This window comes from Ctenopharyngodon idella, chromosome 16 (genome assembly GCF_019924925.1).
Source record: "Ctenopharyngodon idella isolate HZGC_01 chromosome 16, HZGC01, whole genome shotgun sequence".
NCBI lineage: Eukaryota > Metazoa > Chordata > Actinopteri > Cypriniformes > Xenocyprididae > Ctenopharyngodon > Ctenopharyngodon idella.
In genome coordinates this window covers 3,461,864-3,489,556 of record NC_067235.1, presented here as the reverse complement: position 1 = coordinate 3,489,556, position 27,693 = coordinate 3,461,864, and the positions used below count along the sequence as shown (strand labels likewise).

At 37.4% G+C, this 27,693-nt stretch overlaps 1 protein-coding gene across 2 annotated transcripts in view; it reads left to right on the top strand.

Moving 5' to 3' along the window:
* lars2 (leucyl-tRNA synthetase 2, mitochondrial) overlaps positions 1-27,693 on the top strand; it is a 106,878-nt gene that overhangs the window by 11,531 nt on the left and 67,654 nt on the right. For both annotated transcript variants that reach the window (XM_051865782.1, XM_051865783.1), the window contains exons 3-5: positions 4,352-4,480; positions 23,268-23,359; positions 23,506-23,566. In XM_051865782.1, coding sequence (XP_051721742.1) covers positions 4,352-4,480; positions 23,268-23,359; positions 23,506-23,566 — 282 coding nt within the window. The remainder of the gene's footprint in view (positions 1-4,351; positions 4,481-23,267; positions 23,360-23,505; positions 23,567-27,693) is intronic.

Genomic DNA, 27,693 nt, shown 5'->3' with positions numbered 1-27,693 from the left:
TTTTCATCTGCAGATGGCACGGCGGATTGTGTTTACCGACAGTGGTAGTATTCCTGGGCCCATTTAGTAATGTCATTGACACAATCATGCCGATGAGTGATGCAGTGTTGTCTGAGGGCCCGAAGACCACGGGCATCCAATAAAGGTCTTCGGCCTTGTCCCTTACGCACAGAGATTTCTCCAGTTTCTCTGAATCTTTTGATGATGTTATGCATTGCAATTTGAAGTTGAGGAACATAAAGTATTCCACAATCTTTTTACGCACTCTTTCACAGATTGGAGAGCCTCTGCCTGTCTTTACTCTGCCTCTCTAAGACATCCCCTTTATAGGTAATCATGTTACAGACCTGATATCAATTAAATTAATTAGTTGTTAGATGTTCTTTCAGCTGAATCTTTTCAAAATTTCTTGCTTTTTCAGCCATTTGTTGCCCCCGTGCCAACTTTTTTGAGACCTGAAGCAGGCATCAAATTTGAAATTAGCTCATTTAGTGGATAAAAGTGTAAAATTTCTCAGTTTAAACATTTATGTTATCTATGTTCTATTGTGAATAAAATATTGGCTTGTGTGATTTGAAAGTCTTTTAGTTTTCATTTTATTCAAAATTAAAAAGTCCCAACATTTCCGGAATTCAGGTTGTAATTTTTTTTTTAACCTGAGCTAAGCCTTACATAATGATTTATGATATAATTTCCTGTTTTTATTTTCCTGCATGTTAGTTCGACCATATGACTTTGTTGGTTGTATCACATATCATTAATAAGCATTGAATAATTTCTGTTAAAATATAACTTATTTTTCATAATAATAATAATACAAATTTATTCCAATAAAAACCAAAAAAAATTGTAATTGTAAAAATTGTAATTCTTTTAATAAATGTTTTTTATTAACTGTCGCCACATTAAAAAAAAAAAATCAGTATATGTGCACATCTTTTCGTGTTTTTCCACTTTAAATGCATTGTCTGTGCAGGCTTTGCTGTATTAAGCATCTGTAAATGGTCGGAGATGTGGCCTGCCAGGTTTGTTTGTCTGTCTGGCTTCCGTCTTGTTTGTCTCAACCTCAACATGCATCGCATGTGCACGTTGTTTACTGTTTTCTAAAATATATATGTTTTTGTCAAAGTAAAACAAAAGTACAGAATATGTCTTTTTCATTGATATCAAGAACTTTGGATGGGTTTTCTGCTGTGGTGTTTCTGCAGTGGTTTGAAGGGCTTCTAAAAATAGTCTGACCCAGAGCCGAGACCATTTAACACCTTTTGCTTTCATTCCCCAGACGTGTGTGCAGCATCTGCTTTGTTTTACATTAGTCGTTCTTTCTAATGTTTTCTCACACTGTTTGTTTTCACATGTTCAATCTCACTACACAAAGGGTTTCTGACACAGTCATTGTGCTTCAAATAAAAAATATGGTTCTCTTGCTCGACTCTGTGTAAACTGACCTCAATTGTTTATGTACCAAATTTGTCAGAGTTTCCACTCACAGTACACCCACCTGAAGACTGATTCACGGACATGAAGGCAAAAAGCTTCTTCGAGAGATGCAGTGGAGATGCATTCTCTCCCAAAATGTGTCCTTGTCTCTTTCAGCTGCTGAATAATTCAGGCCTTTTTGACCTGCGCTGATTAATGCTTTCCCAGTGCGGCGAGCTTCTTCAAAGCCGTCATGAATCATTAAAACTGCAGTGGAGAGCGTGACTGAATGTATGAGCCTAAGCGGATGTCGCAGGTCAGCCTGCGTTTAAACAAGTAATGTGAATGCCTCATATTAGTATGAGCTCTGTTGTGAGAACTGCTCGATGATATTAACTTATTACCTTGAGTTGCTGCTACACTAAACGTGATTGCACGTATTTGACCAGGAAGATCCAACTTGAATATTATTACGACAAGCAGCGTACCAAAAGTACCATTTCACAACCATGTTTTGGACTTAGCATAATGGATTTTCCACCATGTTAGATGAATATACAGTATATATTATAATGGTATATATCAAAAATACCAGTGATTACATCATTGTAGCATTCTTGTAAACGGGTGGGTTTCCCAAAAGCATCGTATCCAACGTCGCAAGTTCCGTCGTTACTAACATAGTTCAACGATTTGGTGTTTCCTGAAATCATAGTTCAAACAAACATTCGCAAACTACATCACAAACTCATGTGGTTGGAACGACAGATCTCCAGCTGTGGTTAGAAGCAGAGTTTCTTGTTTTTATGACATGTGGACTTAAAGGGTTAGTTCACCCAAAAATGAAATTTCTGTCATTAATTACTCACCCTCATGTCGTTCCACACCCGTAAGACCTTAGTTCATCTTCAGAACACAAATTAAGGTATTTTTGATGAAATTCAAGAGTTTTTTTTTATCTCCCATAGAAAGCAATGAAATTACCACATTTAAGGTCCAGAGAAGTAGTAAAAACATTATTAAAATAGTCAACGTGACTACAGTGGTTCAACCTTAATGTTATGAAGCGACGAGAATACTTTTTGTGCGCCAAAAAAAACAAAATAATGACTTTATTCAACTATATCTAGTGATGGACGATTTCAAAACACTGCTTCATGAAGCTTCGAAGCTTTACGAATCTTGTTTCGAATCAGTGGTTTGGAGCACGTATCAAATTGCCAAAGTCACGCCCCCCATTGGTGAACCATTGAAATTTCGAAACACTTATGACGTAATGAAGCCTCGATTACTGAAATCACGTGACTTTGGCAGTTTGGTACGCGCTCCGAACCACTGATTTGAAACAAAAGATTTGTAAAGTTTCGAAGCTTCATGAAGCAGTGTTTTGAAGTTGCCCATCAAATAAATATGTCTTTAGTAGCTTTCTGGACATCTGAAAGTGTTAATTATCTTGCTGGCAATGGAGGCCTCACTGAGCCATCGGATTTTATCAAAAATATCTTAATGTGTGTTCTGAAGATGAACAAAGGTCTTATGGGTGTGGAACGACAGAATTTTCTTTTTTGGGTGAACTAACCCTTTAAGCACCGTTTTTGAAGATTTTGCGCATGTGCGTACGTGCTCTAGTACGTAAGAACGAGCCTATGATTGAATCTGGAAATAAAGCAAAATAACTGAGAAAAATGAGAATTAGTCCTCAGATGCCATGTTCGTAATTTATAGTGCAAAATCTAGCATTCGATCTCAAATGTATTAATTTAAAGAAGTTATTACTCCACCACCTGCGTGACATCGTTCACCAACGTGGCTAAACGGCAGGTTTGCGACTATATGGTTTCTGGAAACAGTTGTGACTAGCTAGTTAATTTGATCAACGATGCATCGTACTATGGTCGTGAAGCAGCGAGTTACGCTGTTGTACAGGAAACGGACCCCTGAGTGTCACTGACAGACTGGGAAGCAAAGTTGCCAAGTTTGCAGCTTTCCAGTGGAGTTGGGTTATTTTTAAACTGGGTTACTTTTAAAGGTTTTGACTTATTGCATAAATTGTATTTGAATGAAATGCTTGTACTGAATGAAATTCTACCAATGATAAAAATGTGCTAGATGATGAGTTTTGTGAGGGTATAATGCATAACAGTCACTGTAAAACATGTAATTTAGGTGTGGGAGCGGCATATGTTGAGTTTGGATAGGCTCAATGGGCTAGTCTTGGGCTATTTTTGATTGGCCTGGCTGGTTTTGTTACACAGACCAGGGCATAATAGGTCCCCTTTAAAGCAGGAATGATTTGTGTACTTCTCTTTTGCTTTTTATTCAATTGTTGGTGTCCCAGATGAATCTTGGGTTAATGACAATCTGTATAGCTTTTAACATTTAGTAAACCATTGTATGAACATTAGTTCAGTACAAGTTAAGCTTTTCACAAAATGAATTTCGACTTCTCCTTTTCTCTAAAATAAGCAAACATCTCTGTTACAGTGAATGGGGCCAATTTGTAAACATGAAAATACTCACTGTTTTAAAAGTATAGATGCAAGATATAAAGAATATGTGTGTTAACATGATTTTATTGTGAAAAATGACTTACAAACCTTTTCTGTGTAAAGTTATATCCAATTTTACCTCATTGCCATGACAACACAGTGCCTAAAACAACTGTAAAAATGACAAGAACTTTATAGCTCAAATAATGCACTGGTTTTATCTGAAGAATTAATGTAAATGCATTTATAAACTTACAAGATTCACATTTCTGTTTACATCCTCCAAAAATTGGCTCGGTTAACTTTTTGGCAGTAGTTTTTTAACACCGAAAGAGTGTTTGCAAGCTGTTAGTAAATCTGGCCCTAAATCTTTAAAACCTTTCAGAAATACTTTAAAAAAGGAAAAGCAGGCACAGAATAACTCTTCTGTTTTTCATGCTTAGAGCTCCTGGAAGAAGTTCTACGTCCTCTCCATGTTCCCGTACCCATCGGGTCGGCTGCATATGGGCCACGTGAGGGTATACACCATTAGCGACACCATCAGCCACTTCCAGCGGATGAGGGGCCATCAGGTAATTTTACTCTTAAAAACAGCAATATCAGAATTAACTCGGCTCTGTCACCACCACACACATAGTTTGATGATTTGTCCATTTTATGTTACCCACCTACACACAGACATACCAAAACACATTCCCATGAATGCAAAAGCTGCAGTCAAGGTCTGCTGGAATGATGTGTGTTTTAATTATGAGGTGTCTGAATAATGGAAACGGTGTGAATATGTTCTTAATTAGAGCTGCTCCTCTAACTTTGTCATGTTCAAAATGTGCTCGCAGCTTTTGAAAACAGCACTTTCTGAAGCCTGCAGCTCACGGCACTGATGTCGTCATCTGTGAGACTGTTTCTGAAAAATGCTGTCAGTTTATAACAAGGAGCGGCAGGTCATCACAGACATCATTATCCTCATGCTAAACTGACGGAGGATGTTTTTAGGGGTGGGTGTTGTGACCCGAGTTTTTATCACTGCATGATTAATTGTATGTCATGGTAACCGTACATAAAATATTATATAGAAGAGTCATGTTGCTGGAAATTCGACATATGATTTATGATATAAATATATATAGCTCACACCTGGTACAGCATTGCACTTGTGATGTGAAACACGAGTCATGATGAACAAGCTCAAAGACTTATAGAAGCAAGTTAAAATGGAATGGTTGCTTTAGCAGTTGTGTTTTTGTTCAGGATTAAATGTTTAAATGTTTGGGATTTAGTGTAGGTGGTATGTTATTTTCAAGCGTGATACATCTTATAGCTCCACTCACTGGACATTTCATTTCTGAACTGCCGTGAAACGTACAGTACAACAACCAATTCAAGAGTTGTAAAACAAGCAAGAAGCAACATAATGTCATTTTGCAGAAAAGTATTCGACCCTGGGTTGGTCTATTTTTAAATAAATAACTTTGAAATGAAAGGTACTTTATTTACTTTTACTTTTTTTTTTAGAACTTAATTTAGAGTTAGAATTTAGTCTCAAAACAGTCAAATTAGAGTTCCTACTCTAAATTCTGATTGGATGAGGGATGTACAGATGCTGTAAAATAGCAAAATGTCCCTAAATTTACTCAAAATTTACTCACCTTCATGTTGTTCTAAACCTGAATGAATTTCTTTCATCTGCTGAACACCAAAGAAGATATTTTGAAGAATGTTTGTAACCAAACAGTTGAAAACCATTGACTTCCATAGTATGGAAAAAAAAATGCAGTTGAGGTCAAGGCAGCTCACTACATTTTGGAACTTTATAACTAGGGGTGTGCGACATTGGGAAAAAAAAGAAGATATCCCATTCTTTTTTTTTGGTACATTGGCTGGTTTAGGACCGCTATGGACAGCTGACTTCAATACGGTGGTTACTTCAAAGCTGCAACAGAAATTAAGTTTTCCACTAATGCAGTATTTGTCCCTTTAAACTGATTTCAGTATTTTTTTTACCATTTTTGTTTTACCATTTTTTTCTAAACTTAATAGATGAATGCATCATATTTTGTCAAATTGTTCTATTTAAAGGTGGACTCAGTATTATTTAAAATACTTGGAAGTTAGTCGGGCCGACACCAACAACAAACGTGTAACCAATCAGCATTAGGGGGCGTATGGCGATCGAGGAGACAGAACGAGCAAGAGGGAGATTTGAAAATAAGTAGAAAAAAGACTGCAGAACGAGAGATGGGACACAATACAAAACGGCTCAGAAGAATATCACTGGAATGAAGGTTTATGACTGGGCAAGCACTTTGGGACCCGCGTTTATATTAGAAAAGCTTTCCAGCGCTGGAGAGAGCTAAGAGGGAAGGACTGAAAACAGATGCAGAGGCTGCTTTGATTCCTTCTCATGTGAGTAACACTGGGTTTTGATTGTCTGGAGCTGCTGTTCTGTTGGCGATTAACAACAAACTCTTGTTTGTATTTACTCTTGTGTACTGTATGTTAATTTTGTGTGCTTCCTTGTCGTTCGTTTATCATCTGCGCTTTATTTTTCGTGAAGCATGTGATAAACAGACATCTACTCGCATTGCGTGTGTGACAGTGGCCAGATAGAGAGAGGTTTGCAGTTAAACTACTGCACACTGACGATTCCTAGAGAATGAGGTGTTTAGCATCATTGGTAGTGCATTCGCCTCGCATGACAGCAGCGATCGGGCCGGGGTTTAAGACTGACTTGGAGCAGGGTGGTTAGGATTGGTGTGTGAGTTTTGGAGGCAGAGCAATGAAGAGAGGAGTGGGGTTTGGGTTGTTTGTTTGGGTTGATTTCAAATATCAACAGTGTTCAACAACGAATTTAAGAAATTGCATACAGCACCTTTAATAAATAAATTCAATTAGAATAAGACGACACTATTATCAATCAAATGAAATCAGTATCACCAGAATCCATCTATGCACTGCAGAAGTGGCACAGAAACTGCATCTGAAGTGGCATTTAGATGTATTTACACAGACACACACCCGCAAGACCTTAGTTCATCTTCAGAACACACATTAAGATATTTTTGATGAAATCAGATGGCTCAGTGAGGCCTACATTGCCAGCAAGATAATTAACACTTTCAATGCCCAGAAAGGTACTAAAGACATAAGGTTGAACACTACAGTGGTTTAACCTTAATGTTATGAAGCGACGAGAATACTTTTTGTGCTCCAAAAAATCAAAATAATGACTCTATTCAACAATATCTTGTGATGGGCGATTTCAAAACACTGCTTCATGAAGCTTCGAAGCTTTACAAATCTTTTGTTTCAAATCAGTGGTTCGGAGCGTGTATCAAACTGCCAAAGTCACGTGAACCATTGAAATTTCAAAACGTTTCGAAACACTTATGATGTAACGAAGCCTCGCTTAATGAAATCACGTGTCTTTGGCAGTTTGATACACGCTCCAAACCACCGATTCGAAACAAAAGATTGACCACTGTAGTCACATGAACAATTTGAAATATGTCTTTAGTAGCTTTCTGGGCATTGAAAGTGTTAATTATCTTGTTCTCAATGCAGGCCTCACTGAGCCATCGGATTTCATCAAAAATATCTTAATTTGTGTTTTGAAGATGAATGAAGGTTTTACGAGTGTGGAACGACATGAGGGTGAGTAATTAATGACAGAAATGTTGAGTCATTGAAAAAAGTAACTCTGAGCTCCTTAGGGGACCAAAATGTCAGTACCAAAAAACTGTCATAAAGTTTTTTTGGAGCACAGACTCAAGTTTGGTCTTAAATTTTAAAGAAGACCCATTGCAGATTTTTAAGTAAAAAAAGTTTAAAAAGTGAAACAAAAAAGTTATAGAGGCTTACGTTTATAGAAATGATATATGATCAGTATTTTATTTAATATATATTTTTAATAAAACATATCGAACTCAAAAACTGCTAGAAAATCAAAGCCATAAATCTAAACAAGTTGTGTTCCATATTTGAGGTTGATATCTCAAAAAATGAGCTTCGAGTAAGATTTTGTTTGGGCACAGTGCCAAATTTTTCCTATTAAATGCCAGCAAAACTCCACTGGTACACACAGCAGTTGGATTTGTGATTTGCAGTAGTGATGGGAAAAATGAAGCTTTTTAAAGCTTCAAATCAATTGAACCAATTGCTTCGCAAAATGATTCACTGTTTCGAAGCGTTCGACGCTGGTGACGCCTGCTGGCCAAAACAGTGTAAATGCAACAAAAACTCATATTAAGTGTCTGTTTAATATGTATTCTTTTATCAATTTTCAGGGCTTGTTTTGTTTATTCTATGGATGGGTCAGCTAAACAGAGACTATTAACTACTATTATTCCTTTATATTATACAGATACCTCATTAAGACGTCTACAAATGTGCAAAACTCATCAGAGATCAGGTAATAGACACTTTTAGACACTTAATACTCAGGTAATAGACAGACACTTGTTCAATGATTCGCCGCTGGGGGGCGATCTCAGTGAATCTGCATGATTCATGAGTTCACAGGGATCGCCCCCAGCGGTAAACCATTGAAAAACCATTCGAAACCGTTATGACGTAACGAAGCCTCGTTTACTGAAATCACGTGAGTTTGAAACACGCTCCAAACCAAAAGATTCTAAACAAAAGCGCCCATCACTAATTTGCAGTACAGTACAGGTTATGGTTAAATGGCCCTGGGATTGAAAATGAATGGGTTTCAATGGGACATTTTTGACCTTATGGTCCTGAGTGTAACTATTTTGTGTACCTAGTGTAAAATAGATTTATTAAAGAGATGTGGGTGAAATAGTTAAATTCCAATAAAAATACACACTTGTGCCAAAATGTATGCAGTTGGCATAAACACAGGCACATTTGTTCAAAAAAGCCAATGCATTCAGTAACAAAGCACAATGTGCTGCTTGGGGACGCAAAACTGTTGTTCTGTGGAAATTTATTTGGAACAAAGTAAAAGGAGACAATATTGACAATATTGTGTCTGAAACATAACTCACATTGTTAACTTGCTGTTTACTGTTTCCCAGCCTCCCAGTCTTACTGCCTTTGAGTCTCTCTCTCTCTCTGTTTCCTCCTCCCTTTAATTCATCCTCTCATCCATCTCTGTCCTCTCCGTGACGAATCTCTCTCTCCTCAAAGGACAGGCAGCATCTGGTGTGTGTTGTAAGCACAGCACTAAGTGTGTGATGATTTAATGGAGCTTGACGAAGCGCTGCTGTTGATTGAATTGGAATTGACAGTGTTCAGTTTCGACTGCTTCACCGAAACAGACCAACAAACTGATTGAGTGAGCGACTAACAGTCAATCTCAGCATGTTATCATCGACTTGAACTGTGATTTACCCCATGTTTGTTCTTATATATGTGACCAGTGCTGGAAAATGAGTCACAATGAGCAAATCTTCAGTTATTTTCACAATCTCTATTAAAAGACCTTCAAAATGATGTATGATTTGTTGGAATCAGAAAACAAATGACTGAGCTACGCCTGATTGAAGTCGATAGAGTCGGCAAAGTCAATTTTGAGAAAAATCGAGTTAACATTTTCTGAAGGCTCCAAAACAAAATCACCTAGCAACCATAGCTTAAAATCCCTCTTAATAACACACACCTCGTCAAAACCAAATATCTATAGGAAAATATATATATTCAACTTTTTTTCAATATTTTGAAGTACTGTAATTCTGTTTATACTGTATGTGTATATCAAGATCGCGCAGTGTCTGAGGCGTCTTTGTGCGCGCGCTTCAGATCTGTCAGTGCGAGTAAAATCGATTTGTTTCCATCAGCATGAGTTTGAAAATCACATTTTCATTGGTTCAGACTCATGCCATCAAAAATTCGCTATGAATGTTCACAAAGTTGGAATGCTGCGCTTTAAAATGATACCAAACTTGGACTAATGAGGAAGTTGCTGAGGGGAAGCGCGAGTGGTGAAGCGGGCAGAGAAAGAAAAGGTACTTTTCTCAGAAAACATACAAATAAAGATACTTTTAGATGTTTAATTGCTATTTGAAGCATTTGGATCGCTAGATGAGGGCTTAATGAACTAATTTTTGTGAAAACCTCAAATTCGACCAAAACATTTTTGACTTGTTTTGCCTGTAGCTCGTAATTAGCCTGTCCGCATTCTGACTCATTTTGCCAGCGCGGGTCACATATTTAGAGAACAAGTAAAAGAAAAGGCCGTTCTGCCTCACTGCCTAGTCAGTTGATGACTTAACCAAGCAGATCTTTAGTGCTCAAGTCTCAACAAAACTGGAGTCAAAAAATACAGTACATGTCAAAAGTTTGGAAATTTTTGTATGTTTTTGAAAGAAGTCTCTTCTGCTCACCAAGGCTGCATTTATTTAATCAAAAATACAGTAAAAACAGTAATATTGAATAAAATAGCTGTTTCGAATGTGAATATATTGTAAACTGTAATTTATTCCTGTGATCAAAGCTGAATTTTCAGCATCATTACTCCAGTCTTCAGTGTCACATGATCCTTCACAAATCATTATAATATGATGATTTGCTGCTCAAGAAACATTTGATTATTATCAGTATTGAAAACAGTTGTGCTGTATATAATTCAGAAATTGTTTCCAGTTTCCAAGCAGATCATGCATATCTAATTGTAATTCAAGTTTTTGTTGTTCTTTCAACATTGCATTGATGGCAAACCACCAAATGAGAGTTTCCTCGTTTAGCCAAGGCTTATTGTGTGAAGTTTAGATACTTTTTTGGTCAATATGTATTGATCAGTGAAATAGGCATTCACTCTTAGTGTTAAGAGGCACTCACAATTTTCTTTCCATTGACTTCCATTCAAGTGTGTATGAATGCATTAGAAAGAAAACACAAGCTCTTGCAAAGAAGTATCGCATTTAAGTTCAAGTTTAGTGAATCCTGACCAGTGAATTTGTATCATTTAAAGACGCGTGACCAATAGAAGATTGACAAGTAACAGCATGACCATTTACCTAGATGAAAAGAACACAAACTTTATAGCTGCATGTTTGCAGCATTGCAGAAAAGTGGAGTAGATTGTACATTTTGGTTTTGTTATTTGTTACGAGTCTCTGTTTTTCAAACAGGTGCTGTAGAGTGTGTCATCATATCACGAGCATTGCAAAGACGTTTTCCATGCTCAAACTGTGAATCGAGCACAAGGTCTAATGTGTCCAAAGCTTTAGTCAGAGCAGCTGATGGTCTCTTATCTTGCAGATGATGATACTTGCTTTAGTTTTTTTGCATTATCTGGTAACGCTGTGCTCTTTTAGCAGATGTTTTGCAGTCATCAAACCTCTCAGCTGTCTGCGAGAGGAGTGTTAGAGCACAAAACTATAGACAAGAATGCATTTTCTTAGCCGTGATTGACACTTGTGCTTGACGGCTCTGTCAATGCGTTGTTTTCTCCAAAGATAAAAAGATTTAAAAAAAAGCATTTACAGTGCTTACTCATATACACACACACACACACACACACACTGAGAAAAGAAAGTAGACCTGTTGAAACATGGAGAGATGTCTGGCTGTGGTTCAGAATGAATTTCAAATGTTGGATTCATGTTTGTTAGATGGGTGATAGAGCAGCACGATTCTGAATTAATTTGAGAATCACGATTTTTTTTTTTTGTTTTAAAGAGAGATCACGATTTTCCCATGATTCTGAAAAGACAACTAAATATAATAACATGTAATATACTAGAGGTTCTGACAAAATGTTAATTTGCTGCAGTCTATTTAAAAAATGTTTAATTAATTTAAATGAATTATTTTTAATAAAAAATTGTTGTGAATGAATAATTCAATCGCTGCATCCGAAATCGAATACTTCCCTACTATATAGTATGTGAAAAACAGTATGCCAACAGAGTAGTATGTCTGAATACATAGTATTCGAAAAACAGTTGGCGAAAACACTTTACTAGTACTTACTAGTATCAACAAGCAGTCCAGTTTTTCCTCCTTGAAATAAGCTGTTTATTTTCTTTCTTTGTCTTCACGCTGCATACGCCCGCACATTTACAACATTGCTGTTGAAAACTGGTTTGCTTAAAAACATAGTACACAGGTCATTGACGAATAAGGTGTTTAAAAGTGTAAAATAGAGGTCTGCAAGGTTCTATTCCGCACGCACCCGCTCCCACCTAAAATTCACTCTGTGTTCACCTGCTATCCACATATAGTGATTTTCTTCCTGACCCGATGGGTCTCGCTAAATTTAGATTGTTTCCAGAATCTCGCATTTAAACTTCCCCTAAAGAAAGAGAGTGATTGGGGATAACAAATAAAATGTTGCATAGCATATACAAGATTTTTATTTGTTATTTGTCTTATGATGCTGTCAACACCCTAAAAAATGTCACAAAGAATAATAGGCTAAATATCACAGAGAAAAATAGGCTAAATTAAATAGCCTACAACATGTCCCTCAAAACTATAGGCTAAGCCAAAAATACATATAAACGAAAACTGTTGGCTTACTAGCTATACTGCAAAATGAAATCTTTTTTAACATCCACGCAAGAACAGAATGACGCTGACTGACAACCGTTTCAGAACGTCTCTCAAAATCCGATCATAAAGGTTGAATGTTCTCTGAAGGTGCACTCGCGCAGACCTCTAATGCAAAGAACATATCTTGGCAGGTTTCTCAGGACAGGGAACTGGGGACTGTGTGAACGCCACCACTGCAAAAAGTTTTGTTCACTTCAAGTTCAAGCACAGATGTGCTGATGTCAAAGCATCTCTGGAGCGACTGGGTTATTGTAAGACCGCCCGCTCCTGCCTAATGTACACTATAGTTACCAAACGCAATCCGCCTTTCATTCAAAATTTAATCCCGCGCAGAAAGAAATCTTATTGGGTCCCGCGGTTCCTGCGAGAGAGCCGCAGACCTCTAGTGTAAAAAAAACATAATGGAGATATAATTAATTTTGAAATTGTATTAAGTGTTAAGAATGAGATTATGTGGTTTTTATAATCAATTAACACTGCTTTTATAATTTTTTACAAAAAAGTCATTCGTTTTAACCGAAATTACGGTTTTACCGAATGACACTTTTGGTTATACCAAATGATGATATTTTCAAACAATGCTAACAGGCTGATATCTAGCTAGCTAGCAAAAGGACAATCAAACATTTTATATTTAGTAGAAGTTTTTTAAAATGTTACAATATTTTCCATGTTTTATAGCGGTTGTACCGAATGACCTGATGTTTCGGGACATGCGTATGAGCAAGTAAAAACATGAATTTTTCAAATAGGTAAAAGAGAGTTAGTTACTTTGCTTCACGACCATGTGGTCCTTTGCAGGTGTCTGAATGATGTCACATCCTGTCACATGATATTGACCGCATGACTTGATCCAAAATAGTCCCTTTATATTGGTTACTCTGAATGACATCAATGAAATTCATTTTTCCAGACATTCTTTCTAATAACAAAGCAACAACTTCTATACATACAAACCCGATTCCAAAAAAGTTGGGACACTGTACAAATTGTGAATAAAAAAGGAATGCAATAATTTACAAATCTCATAAACTTCTATTTTATTCACAATAGAATATGGATAACATATCAAATGTTGAAAGTGAGACATTTTGAAATGTCATGCCAAATATTGGCTCATTTCGGATTTCATGAGAGCTACACATTCCAAAAAAGTTGGGATAGGTAGCAATAAGGGGCCGGAAAAGTTAAATGTACATATAAGGAACAGCTGAAGGACCAATTTGCAACTTATTAGGTCAATTGGCAACATGATTGGGTATTAAAAGAGCCTCTCAGAGTGGCAGTGTCTCTCAGAAGTCAAGATGGGCAGAGGATCACCAATTCCCCCAATGCTGCGGTGAAAAATAGTGGAGCAATATCAGAAAGGAGTTTCTCAGAGAAAAATTGCAAAGAGTTTGAAGTTATCATCATCTACAGTGCATAATATCATCCAAAGATTCAGAGAATCTGGAACAATCTCTGTGCGTAAGGGTCAAGGTCGAAAAACCATACTGGATGCCTGTGATCTTCAGGCCCTTAGACGGCACTGCATCACATACAGGAATGCTACTGTAATGGAAATCACAACATGGGCTCAAGAGTAATTCCAGAAAACATTGTCGGTGAACACAATCCACCGTGCCATTCGCCGTTGCTGGCAAAAACTCTATAGGTCAGAAAAGAAGCCATATCTAAACATGATCCAGAAGCGCAGGCGTTTTCTCTGGGCCAAGGCTCATTTAAAATAGACTGTGGCAAAGTGGAGAACTGTTCTGTGGTCAGACGAATCAAAATTTGAAGTTGTTTTTGGAAAACCGTTGTCATCCGGACTAAAGAGGACAAGGACAACCCAAGTTGTTATCAGCGCTCAGTTCAGAAGCCTGCATCTCTGATGGTATGGGGTTGCATAAGTGTGTGTGGCATGGGCAGCTTACACATCTGGAAAGGCACCATCAATGCTGAAAGGTATATCCAAGTTCTAGAACAACATATGCTCCCATCCAGACGTCGTCTCTTTCAGGGAAGACCTTGCATTTTCCAACATGACAATGCCAGACCACATACTGCATCAATTACAACATCATGGCTGCGTTGAAGAAGGATCCGGGTACTGAAATGGTCAGCCTGCAGTCCAGATCTTTCACCCATAGAAAACATTTGGCGCATCATAAAGAGGAAGATGCGACAAAGAAGACCTAAGACAGTTGAGCAACTAGAAGCCTGTATTAGACAAGAATGGGACAACATTCCTATTCCTAAACTTGAGCAACTTGTCTCCTCAGTCCCCAGACGTTTGCAGACTGTTATAAAAAGAAGAGGGGATGCCACACAGTGGTAAACATGGCCTTGTCCCAACTTTTTTGAGATGTGTTGATGCCATGAAATTTAAAATTTAAAAATTTAACTTATTTTTCCCTTAAAATGATACATTTTCTCAGTTTAAACATTTGATATGTCATCTATGTTGTATTCTGAATAAAATATTGAAATTTGAAACTTCCACATCATTGCATTCCTTTTTTATTCACAATTTGTACAGTGTCCCAACTTTTTTGGAATCGGGTTTGTAATTTTAATACCATTTTGCACTATGTTGATATATGATCTTATAAAATCATGCCAGAATAAAATATAAATACATTTATTACATATTAAGATATGTTAATCACAAATGAAATGGCTGTATTGGCCTTTGGACGGTTAAACCGAATGACCTTTTGACACTTTAAAATCTTTAAAATACCTTTATATGTAGCAAAATATAATTAAAACCTTTTGGATTCAATAAAAAAGATCTAGTTGTACTACCTTACATACTTTTGATGTCATATCTTTGTTTTTATTATTATTAAAGCCTTTGGACAAAAAAATGACCTGTCATGACATTGACCTGCACATAGTAAACTCTGCTCTGATCAATGTTTAATATAAGCCTAAATTCAATCTGTTCATCATATAAAGTGATTGTCTCTTCAGAAAATTTGGACTTAACCGCTCAATTCATATGGATTAGTTTTCCGATCTCTTTATGAACTTTTTGAAGTGTCAAAGTTTCAGTTCTGAAGGCAGTTTATGGAAGGAAATCCGACAGCGTTCTGTCATCAAAAATATCTTCATTTGTGTTCCGAAGATAAACAAAAGTCTTATGGGTGTGGAAAGACATGAGGGTGAATAAATGATGACATAATTTTCATTTTGGGGTGAATTAACCCTTTAATAAAATGTGGTTTTATTATTATTATTATTATTATTATTATCATTTTCTTTGAGGGAAAAAAGAAACAACGGTTTTCTCAAATAACTAAGCCTAAGTGTGAGCAATAGTATGGTGATACTTGCTTTAGCGAGCAGCACTAACAACATCTTAAACAACATCTTTGTATAACTAGGTTCAGTTTAGCACCGTGATTAATCGCCTCTTCTGTTTTATTAAAAAACCTTCCTCAGAAGAGAAGACAGTCCTCTTGTGTTAAAATGTAAGGTATGTCCGTAGTTTATTTTTAGTGAATGTTGTGTATAACAGTTGAAACGGGTGCTTGTGCTGGCTTATTAATGTTCAGCCCTTCACTTAACGAATGAGATGCAGCCAGTTGCCAAGGATACAGCATCTCCTTCTCCACTGCTCACTCTGTCCTTCCTCTTCACACATCCCCAAAAGAGTCTGCTGTTCACTTAAAGGAACAGTACATCAAACATTCTGTTATTATTTACTCATTCCCATGATGTTTGGAACACAAAAGGAGAATTTTTGAAGAATTTTCATGCAGCTTTTTCCACATGACAAGTTCATATAGTGATCATGTCTGTCAAGCTCCAAAAAACAAAAGAAACACTATGAAAGAACCATTAAAAGTTCATTTTCTGATATACACTATATTGCCAAAAGTTTTGGGATGCCTGCCTTTATGTGCACATGAACTTTAATGACATCCCATTCTTAATCCGTAGGGTTTAATATGGAGTTGGCCCACCCTTTGCAGCTATAACAGCCTCAACTCTTCAGGGAAGGCTTTCCGTAAGGTTAAGGAGTGTGTTTATGGGAATGTTTGACCATTCTTCTAGAAGCACATTTGTGAGGTCAGGCAGTGATGTTGGACGAGAAGGCCTGGCTCACAGTCTCCGCTCTAATTCATCCTAAAGGTGTTCTATCGGGTTGAGGTCAGGACTCTGTGCAGGCCAGCCAAGTTCCTCCACACCAAACTCGCTCATCCATGTCTTTATGGACCTTGCTTTGTGCACTGGTGCGCAGTCATGTTGGAACAGGAAGGGGCCATCCCCAAACTGTTCCCACAAAGTTGGGAGTATGAAATTGTCCAAAATGTCTTGGTATGCTGAAGCATCAAGAGTTCCTTTCACTGTAACTAAGGGGCCAAGCCCAACCCCTGAAAAACAACCCCACACCATAATCCCCCCTCCACCAATCTTTACACTTGGCACAATGCAGTCAGGTAAGTACTGTTTTCCTGACAACCGCCAAACCCAACACATCACAGAGAAGCGTGATTCGTCACTCCAGAGAACACGTCTCCACTGCTCTAGAGTCCAGTGGCGGCGTGCTTTACACCACTGCATCCGACGCTTTGCATTGCACTTGGTGATGTAAGGCTTGGATGCAGCTGCTCGGCCATGGAAACCCATTCCATGAAGCTCTCTACACACTGTTCTTGAGCTAATCTGAAGGCCACATGAAGTTTGGAGGTCTGTAGCTATTGACTCTAAAGAAAGTTGGCGACTTCTGCGCACTGTGCGCCTCAGCATGGGCTGACCCCGCTCTGTGATTTTACGTGGCCTACCACTTCGTGGCTGAGTTGCTGTTGTTCCCAATTGCTTCCACTTTGTTATGATACCACAAACAGTTGACCGTGGAATATTTAGTAGTGAGGAAATTTCAGGAATGGACTTATTGCACAGGTGGCGACCTATCACGGTACCACACTTGAATTCACTGAGCTCCTGAGAGCGACCCATTCTTTCACAAATGTTTGTAGAAGCAGTCTGCATGGTGCTTGATTTTATACACCTGTGGCCGTGGAAGTGATTGGAACACCTGAATTCAATGATTTGGAGGGGTGTCCCAATAAAGGGTATGCATAGACGTCACTTTCCCGCCGGAATGCACTCCCTCAGCTGGACTGAGTGGCAAAAGAACCTGCTGCATGACTGGATCTAATAGGGGAAACTGTGAAAACAAATGATTACTCTAAAGGTTGGGCTCGAAAGTGTTCCTTATGACATGTCAAATAAACCTAATCTGTGAATATTGGCATGCAGCCAGGAATCGTGTTTCCTGACATTTTATATGTGCCTGATTTCGACGCCGGGGAAATACATAAAGCAAATTGGCCTGTGAACGCTTTATATAAATACAATATAGGTAGGTCTAAATCGGAGTTATCACTTATATCAATGTTATATATTTCGTCATATCGTCCAGCCCTAAAACTTGTATAGTTTTTGTCAGCGTTTATTTAAAAACACCCAATTATGCAGAATATAAGATGGTACATATTTAATTGATGAGTTGTCAACACAATATATAACAATACAATATATAGGGTATGATTTTACCCCAAAATCCAACATTTTGACACAAAATAATAACTGCAAAACATGTTTCTTTGCCTGGAGTCCAGTTGTTTCTTTGAATTGCAGCGACCTATTTGGTTCTTTTTTTCTGTAGCTTTCAGCATTCTGTAAAAATATACCTCAGATTTTGTGTCAAATCTATTTGTACAGTCAGTCGCAAAGCTCTTTCCCGTTTTGGTTGTGTTTTGTGTGTTTTTTGCGGCATTCGTGCTAAAAACCAATGCTGCCACTCAGTCTTTTGCCACTCAGTGGGCGTAACCGCAGTCATAGCGGTCGCCGGTGACGTCACATGCAAACCCTCTATACTTTTGCCAATACAATGTATGTAAAATAAAATGTATTATTATTATTATTATTATTATTATCATTATGATTTGTTTTTATATTTTATAGTACAGTAGTAATATTTTTCTTTATTGATTTGTTTAATTGTTATAATTTGAATTATAATAAAATAAAATGTATTATTTTGTTACTTTTATTTTACAGTACAATAGTAATGTATTGATATTAAATTAATATATTATTGATTTAATTGCTTGAATTAAATGCAAATAAAATAAAAATAAATATAATAATTACATACAATTACAATAATAAAAAATGAATATGCATTATGTTATAAATTAGGTGAAAATGTGGAGATATTTAAATATAAATAAATAAAGGGGATTGATTATAATTATTATTATTATAAAGTGTTGTTGTTGTATAGTTATACAGAATGGGGAAAAACTGGTTTTCCCTCTTTTTGCTCTTGATCATATTCCTGCAAGTTAAATTTTATCTGACTTCTCACACAAAGCTTTTATGTGACTTTAGAAGACTTGGATTATAGTGCACACGTATGTGATTTTGACTGAACTATACATTTAATCTTTTCTAATCTGTCTATTTTTCCTCCCGTCCTTTGCATAAACATCAATATAAGAGAAAGAAAGTGAGAGAGAAAGAAAGAGAGCAAAGAGGAGTGAGTCAGAGTCAGATAGCGATGTTATTATCTCTGTGATCGTCTGTGGTGATGAGGGCACAATGACATGACTCCACATTAGTGTGAAATATAGACGATGCTTTCAGAGAGTTCATGCTCTCTATTTGCATTCTTCCATTAAACACTTTACCACACACACAGTCTTTATAATGATGACTACATGCATTTTATTAGTCACATCTGAGTGCACATCTCTTCTGAGTTATAGTATGTCACACATGTTGTAACTCTTCTGGTTTTAGAGGCTGAGATCCATGCTGGAACAGGGAAGTTCATCCAACTTGGCTGAAAGTTGAAAAACCCTTGAAGTTTGAAGGTCATTGTGAATGTGGGGCAGTTGGAAGACAGATTAGTAGTTTTAATCATATGGGCTTTCAAGGGTGTTTTGATGGTTGCTATGATGCTAAGCGGTTGCTAAGGTGTTCTAAGTGGTTGCATGGTTGCATATTTTCCATACAACAACGTAACTCGCTGGTTAACTACCATGATGCATCATTGGAGAAACTAACCAACTAGTCATGACTGCTTCCCGAAGCTGGTCGCACCTCTGTTGTTTGAACCACATTGCTTCATCAAAATAGAACTTTCTTTAGTGAGTTCAGTTAGTTGTTGCTGCTGCAGTTATTGCTGCTGTGGTTAATGTTGCTGCTGTTGGTTATTGTTGCTGCTGATGCAGTTGTTGCTGCTGCTGTTGGTTATTGTTGCTGCTGCAGTTATTGCTGTGAAGTTGTTGCTGCTGCTGTTGGTTATTGTTGCTGCTTTTGGTTATTGCTGCTGCTGTTGGTTATTGCTGCTGCTGCTGCAGTTATTGTTGCTGCTGTTGGTTATTGCTGCTGCTGCTGCTGCTGCGGTTATTGTTGCTGCTTTTGGTTATTGCTGCTGCTGTTGGTTATTGCTGCTGCTGCTGCAGTTATTGTTGCTGCTGTTGGTTATTGTTGCTGTTGCAGTTGCTGCTGCTGTTGGTTATTGCTGCTGCAGTTATTGCTGCTGCTGTTGGTTATTGTTGCTGTTGCAGTTGCTGCTGCTGTTGGTTATTGCTGCTGCAGTTATTGCTGCTGCTGTTGGTTATTGTTGCTGCTGTAGTTGTTGCTGCTGCAGTTATTGCTGCTGCTGTTGGTTATTGTTGATGCTGTTGCAGTTATTGCTGCTGCTGTTGGTTATTGCTGCTGCTGCAGTTGTTGCTGCTGCTGCAGTTATTGTTGTTGCTGCTGTTGTTGTGAAGTTGTTGCTGCTGCTGCTGTAGTTATTGCTGCTGCTGCTGCAGTTATTGTTGCTGCTGTTGGTTATTGTTGCTGTTGCAGTTGCTGCTGCTGTTGGTTATTGCAGCTGCAGTTATTGTTGCTGCTGTAGTTGTTGCTGCTGCTGTTGGTTATTGTTGCTGCTGCTGAAGTTGTTGCTGCTGTTGTTGGTTATTGTTGCTGCTTTTGGTTATTGCTGCTGCTGCTGTTGGTTATTGCTGCTGCTGCTGCAGTTATTGTTGCTGCTGTTGGTTATTGTTGCTGTTGCAGTTGCTGCTGCTGTTGGTTATTGCTGCTTTTGGTTATTGCTGCTGCTGTTGGTTATTGTTGCTGCTGTAGTTGTTGCTGCTGCAGTTATTGCTGCTGCTGTTGGTTATTGTTGATGCTGTTGGTTATTGTTGCTGCTACTGTTATTGCTGCTGCTGTTGGTTATTGTTGCTGCTGCTGTTGGTTATTGTTGCTGCTGCTGTTATTGCTGCTGCTGTTGGTTATTGCTGCTGCTGCAGTTGTTGCTGCTGCTGCAGTTATTGTTGTTGCTGCTGTTGTTGTGAAGTTGTTGCTGCTGTTGTTGGTTATTGTTGCTGCTTTTGGTTATTGCTGCTGCTGCGGTTATTGCTGCTGCTGCTGCTGTAGTTATTGCTGCTGCAGTTATTGTTGCTGCTGTTGGTTATTGTTGCTGTTGCAGTTGCTGCTGCTGTTGGTTATTGCTGCTGCAGTTATTGTTGCTGCTGTAGTTGTTGCTGCTGCTGTTGGTTATTGTTGCTGCTGCTGAAGTTGTTGCTGCTGCTGAAGTTGTTGCTGCTGTTGTTGGTTATTGTTGCTGCTTTTGGTTATTGCTGCTGCTGCGGTTATTGCTGCTGCTGCTGTTGGTTATTGCTGCTGCTGCTGCAGTTATTGTTGCTGCTGTTGGTTATTGTTGCTGTTGCAGTTGCTGCTGCTGTTGGTTATTGCTGCTGCAGTTATTGCTGCTGCTGTTGGTTATTGTTGCTGCTGCAGTTATTGCTGCTGCTGTTGGTTATTGTTGCTGCTACTGTTATTGCTGCTGCTGTTGGTTATTGTTGCTGCTGCTGTTGGTTATTGTTGCTGCTGCTGTTATTGCTGCTGCTGTTGGTTATTGCTGCTGCTGCAGTTGTTGCTGCTGCTGCAGTTATTGTTGTTGCTGCTGCTGCAGTTGTTGTTGTGAAGTTGTTGCTGCTGTTGTTGGTTATTGTTGCTGCTTTTGGTTATTGCTGCTGCTGCAGTTATTGTTGCTAATGTTGGTTATTGCTGCTGCTGTTGGTTATTGTTGTTGTTGGTGCTGCAGTTGGTGCTGCAGTTGGTGCTGCTGTTGGTTATTGCTGCTGCAGTTATTGCTGCTGCTGTTGGTTATTGTTGCTGCTGCAGTTGTTGCTGCTGCTGTTGGTTATTGTTGCTGCTGCTTTTGGCTATTGCTGCTGCTACTATTCTTGCTGCTGCTGCAGAAGAGCAAGTACTGGACTTGCTACTGCTAATACATGCATGACACACTGCTGTGAGCAAGTAAGACATGCTACTGCTGTACAATATAGCATACATGAATTACCCGTAGCAGATCTATACAGGTGGAGGGTTTCTAAAAGTGCGCTGCAACTGCTACAGCAAATGCTGACCAAGGATTTGAAGGTTGAGCAGCGAGCTTATTGGCTATTGATACAACAGGAACCAATCAGCTGTACTTTATAGATAATGATGTAATTGCAAACAGATTAGAGGACCTATGAGACTGTGCCATCTAGCGTTTCATGACAGAACTTTGTAAAGATTAAAATGTATATATTTAAATAGAATGAAATATATAGAAAATAGAACTGAATGTTAGCTTGCTTATTGTGCCTAAGAGCAGATCTATTTAAGTCCACATGTCATTTAACAAGAAACTACTCTTCTAACCACAAGTTGAGAGCTGTAGTTCCAACCACATGAGTTTGCGATACTATTTGTGAATGATCGTTGGAATTAGTGTTTCGGAAAACGCCAAATTGTTCAACTATGTTGGTAACAATGGAACTTGCGACCATAGTTGGCTAACTGTGCTTATGGGAAACACACGTGAGTCTCATGTGAGTGAGTTACTAAAGTATTCTAAGTGGTTGCTAGGTGATAGACAGATTCTAGATTCTAAACACTGTTTCTGGGGGTTCGAGTGAAGACTTTATTGATTTTATTGATCATTGTTTTTGGAGAAACAAGTATTTGTTTAGTGCACTTAGTTTTATATATCACCAAAAAAAAAAAAAAAAATTAGGCCTAAATTTAAGATTTATGTGTTTAAATTGCGTACAGAATTTCTATCAAAAATTTTACCTGTTTCATTTATGTATGACTTACAAATATGCATCACCCTTGTAAATGGATAAAGTGCCCTTAAACCTCTCATCATTGGTCATACGAATTGCTTTTATGATTTTTATGCTGCTTTTGTGTAAATTTTGGAGCTTTGCAAACTCCTGAGGTCATTATTTGCTGTCATTGTATGGAAAATAGCACATGTACTTCTTTTGAATCTCTACTGTCATTAATTTTATTATTTTATATTTATTTAATACACTCAAAAATATGTAGGCCTAAATTTAAGATTCATTTATTTAAAGTGCTTATAAAATTGCATATAATATTGCTTGTTTCGCAGCCAGCCATATGTTCATACTTTTTAAATGAATACATTTTATTGTTTTCAAAATGAACAGATTTATGCTGATTGCAGTATGAATAAATGCCTTTTGAAAATATGATTATTTAAATAAAATCAAATGATGCAAATAGTTTGCTATGATTTCATAAATCTTGAATTCCCAATTTTTTTGAATGTAGTATTATTATTTTTATAGTAATTATTACTACTCTTATTCTTATTTTTGCTTTACATAAGACATCTTGTTCTTTAGAGTTCAGAATCTGCCATATAAAACCCCATATATAGATTGAGCGTTAGTCTGGATTCCGTTTTCGATTGCGGCAGATTATGAAAGCAGACCGGAGGGGTTTGACATTACTAACAGCTCGATGTTGTTTGACTTGCAGGTGTTGAACCCCATGGGCTGGGATGCGTTCGGTCTGCCGGCTGAGAACGCTGCCATCGAGCGAGACTTGGACCCCGAGGAGTGGACCAAAAGGTGCCGTTTCTCCACTCGATTAGTCACACAGCAGCCCTCACTGATGATTCTCCAAACAATCACAACTACACACACACATAACGATCCGTCATATGGGTTCCTTAACACCTCTTATTGTCTTGTACGCCTATCTGTGTGTCTTACAGTAATATCGAGTCCATGCGGAAGCAGCTGGACAGCCTGGGGCTCTGCTTTAATTGGGAGCGGGTGAGTGAGCGGAGGTGGATGGAACAGATGTGGGAACTGACCTGCGTCTCTCTCTGTTAACTTTGCTGGCTTACATCATTGTATCAGTACACATCAGGGGTTTTTCCTCAGACACACATCCTCAGACTGGCATGCCTGAGTTAAAGAGGCCATGCTGTATTTTGAGCATTGTTAGTCGCCATGTGCATTAAAACTGTATTTATTACCTTCTTACTCTTAATAGTTACAACAAAATCAAGAATAAATGGTTTTAAACCATTATTTTAAATCAGTTTCCTTAGGTAATGCAAATGAAAAAGTCATGGAAATTTCCAAAATTGTTCCCTATTCCATATATAGTGCACTTATAGTGTTTAAGTTCTTAGTGAACAATTTCATTCCCTATTTAGTGTGCTATTTCCCACAGTGCACTCTCATTTAAAGTTTACTACTGATCAGGGTCGTAACCACTATAGACATTGAAATTAGAAATAGGCAAATTGTCCCCCCCAATATTTGATTATTGATTCTGTTCTGCTGTACTCCATTATGCACCACTCTGTTTGTTGTTAGGATGACCAAGAAAAAAGGTTACATTTTTAGGCTGGTCTGCCTCAGTGGTCTAACACTCGTCACTGTCAGAATGAATAAACTGGCCAATCAAATCAAAGAAGGCGGGAAAGCATCCTCACATGCGATATAGCCGACTAACTGGGACATGTAAAAAGAAGTGACGTAATGACGCAAAGACGAATGGCGGCATGCACGAATTTCCCACGGAAACCCACCAATACCACCCGAATTATAAAACATTATTACAAGCTTACTCTTGAGAATCTGGCTAAGATAAGGAGATAGTTTTGAACACTGGCTGGTTATGTTCTTGCTCAATAATTGATTTTGGATCATTTTAACCAAAAAAAGTTACGAACTGCAGCTTTAATAACTACAATAGACTTGGAACTTTTATCGTTCTTATTTCTTCTTCGTCATTCCCTTAAATCAACTTTTAATCTTTTAATAAATTAATTCCGTTTGATAAAAAAAAAAATTGGGGGGAAAAAATCATGGTCCCCCCAATGTTCAAGATATGGTTATGGCCTTGCTACTGATGTTCATTCACTAACTCTATATAGATAGGGTTTCCACCTTCACTGTGGCTAAATATAATCTATTATATTAATAGATTATCCAAAAAACAAACAAACAAACAAGAAATACCATATCGGCTTTAGGGGATGTCTGGGGTAACAGGAATCGATGCCTCTTAGCAGCACAGACGTGTCTGTCACTGGCCGCGTGCTGCTTTAAGGCAGACATTCCACCGGGAGAAACTGAAAAGGCTTTTCGTCAAACTGTCATTAGTTACTGGACACTGTCATTAGTTAACTTTTCCCCATTCAGCCCTGTATTTAGAGAGTCTCTTGCATTTAATGAGCTGACTTGAGCTCGATGTGTTTAAAGAAAACTCACAGGTTTACGGTGCATGATCTCAGACTCCGTCACTAGGCAAAAAAAGACGCTAAAATGTAATGACGTGAAAATTAGCTTCTCTACTACTTCTTGTGGAATTGATTTCTTTATATTTGCTGTTAGTATTATCCACATCGCAAAATCCTTATGTGTTTATTCAGCTATGTATAGGCCTATGTAAAGTATGGGATACATCATTTAACCTTTAATAATTGGACAATCAGTTGTGCTGCTTCATATTTTTCAGGATACTTTTATGAATAGGAAGGTCTAAAGAGCAGCATTTTTTATTTATTTTTTTAAATAGTTGTATTTTGTAAAATAAAAATGTCTTTACTGTCACTTTTGATCAATTTAATGCATCCTTACTGAATAAAAGCAGTAATTTCTTTAAAAAAATCTTACTGACCCCAAACTTTTGAACAGTAGTTTATAAACACAACATTATAAAGATATGTTAATGAGTAATTGAATTTAGTGTTTTATTTCTCTGGACTGATTTACTCTTTCACAAAATTAAAATGGTTCTCTGAATCTGACACATTTCACATGACTAGAACGCTGTATTGACCAATCGATTTTATCATTTAGTGCTGTTATTCAATATCATTTAGTTCTAGTTATTAAAAAAAAAAGTGATTAATTACTAGCTACTAATTACATCTTCAACAGAGTAATTAGATTACTGTACTAATTACTCTTTCTAAAAACTATTGCATTACTTATTACTAATTACATTCTAAACCCCATATCAACCTCCACCAGTTGAACAATACAACACGAAACTGCTCTTTTAATTCTTTCAAATAATTAAATAAAGTTGCATAAATTATTCTTGAACTGACCATAGTATTTAAAGGGAGAAGGTTACATTAAAAACATACATTTTACATTAGACATTAAATTTTAATGTTAAATCCACTATTGTTTTATATATAATTGTTCTGTAGTCTATACAGTATTTAATGAGATTACATCAGAAGTAACTGTAATTAAATTACAGAAAAATTAAGATAAATCCCTTACTTTACTTTTAAAGTACTTAAATAACAGTAATTAATTACTTGGTAATGCATTACACCCAACATAGCTCAGGACCTTAGACATATATGGAAGTAAAATAATGCCATATATTTTTGAAACAAAAAGCATCTTGAATTGCACTACTTGAAAAAAATATGCATTGCATTAACAGTGCTTGTATTTTAATGCATTGTATTTTTAGGGCTTGCATTTTTATGGGCTGAAATTCAACATGGTTGTATATTTAAGCTGTGAATATTTCAATTCAAAATTTTCGGTCCATTTTATTTCGCGTCCACAAATTCAGTGTTTCAAATTACAACATTTCACATCCGGGAACTGCAGGAAAAGCAGTAGAGTACCGTACATAATCTCCATCTGCTGTTAGTCGACCTCACCAGCAGGTGGTGCAAATGCGTGTTGACGAAGAGCAGAGCAACAGTTAGAGCAAGTCATCCATTTTATTCATTAAAACGGATTTACGTTAACGGAGCAAGTTCCCGGATGTGAAATATTGAAATTTGAACCACTGAATTTGTGGACGCGAAATAAAATGGACTGAAAATTGCCTGCTGAATATTATATGTTGTATTTTTAAACAGAATGAATATTTTGGAAGTGAAATCTGAAAGATGAATATGGATTATTGCATTTTTAACAATGAAAATGTGTGTGAACTGTTTTGAATTGAAATATTCACAGCTTAAATATACAACCATGTTGAATTTCAGCCCATAAAAATGCAAGCCCTAAAAATACAAGCACGGTTAATGCAATGCATAATTTTTTCAAGTAGTGCAATTCAAGATGCTTTTTGTTTCAAAAACATATGGCATTATTTTACTTCCATAGACTAATTTCAGAATTGATTCAATTAAATTTTCCATAAATTAGCACAAAACACTCTTTAATGACAAAATAAAAGCCATAAATAGTTAAAAGCCATAGTTTAAGCCATAAACAGATCTCTTCTGCCCATTGCTATTTAAACCCAGAGCCTTTTTTGCCGGTGCTTCTGTCATCCTTTCACAGCAGGATTGTGTTGACTGTATCTATGGCGATAGCCGGCTGATGAGCAGCACCGGGCTGATGCCAGACGTGCCACTCTGAGTTCAGTTATGCCTAATTGGATTAGAGAATGTCTTCTTAATGCTTTTAGAGTTCGTTAAGTGATACAAGCTCTGGCTCTGGCTGTCTAATGCTCAGGACTGGCTTCGGTTTGGTCACATTACCATAGAGACCAGACCGATGCAGAGATGACTGTCAAAGTGGACATTGGGTTCTTTATAACCTCTTGGTAATCTCTATTCTTCTGGCCCAAATACTCAATTTGGGACAGCTTTAGGAGTCTAGACTGTGAAAGGGACTTATGAAATAACACAAAAGGAAGTATGGGAATTATTTAGTGGCAAGTGTTAAACGAGATTCATAAATACACATTTGTATGTAGCCTACTTGTAATGTATTGGTAAAAATAAATATAAGTATATGACTATAAGACTCATTTCAAGCATTTAACCCTTTAAATCCTAAAGGTTTTTATAGTTTTTATCCAGACTTTTACTGTAGTGGATTTTTTCTTTATGGCTCGGTCTGATGAGTAATTCAGGTATTTTCACTGATCCACTACAATTATCACTAACCCTAAAACA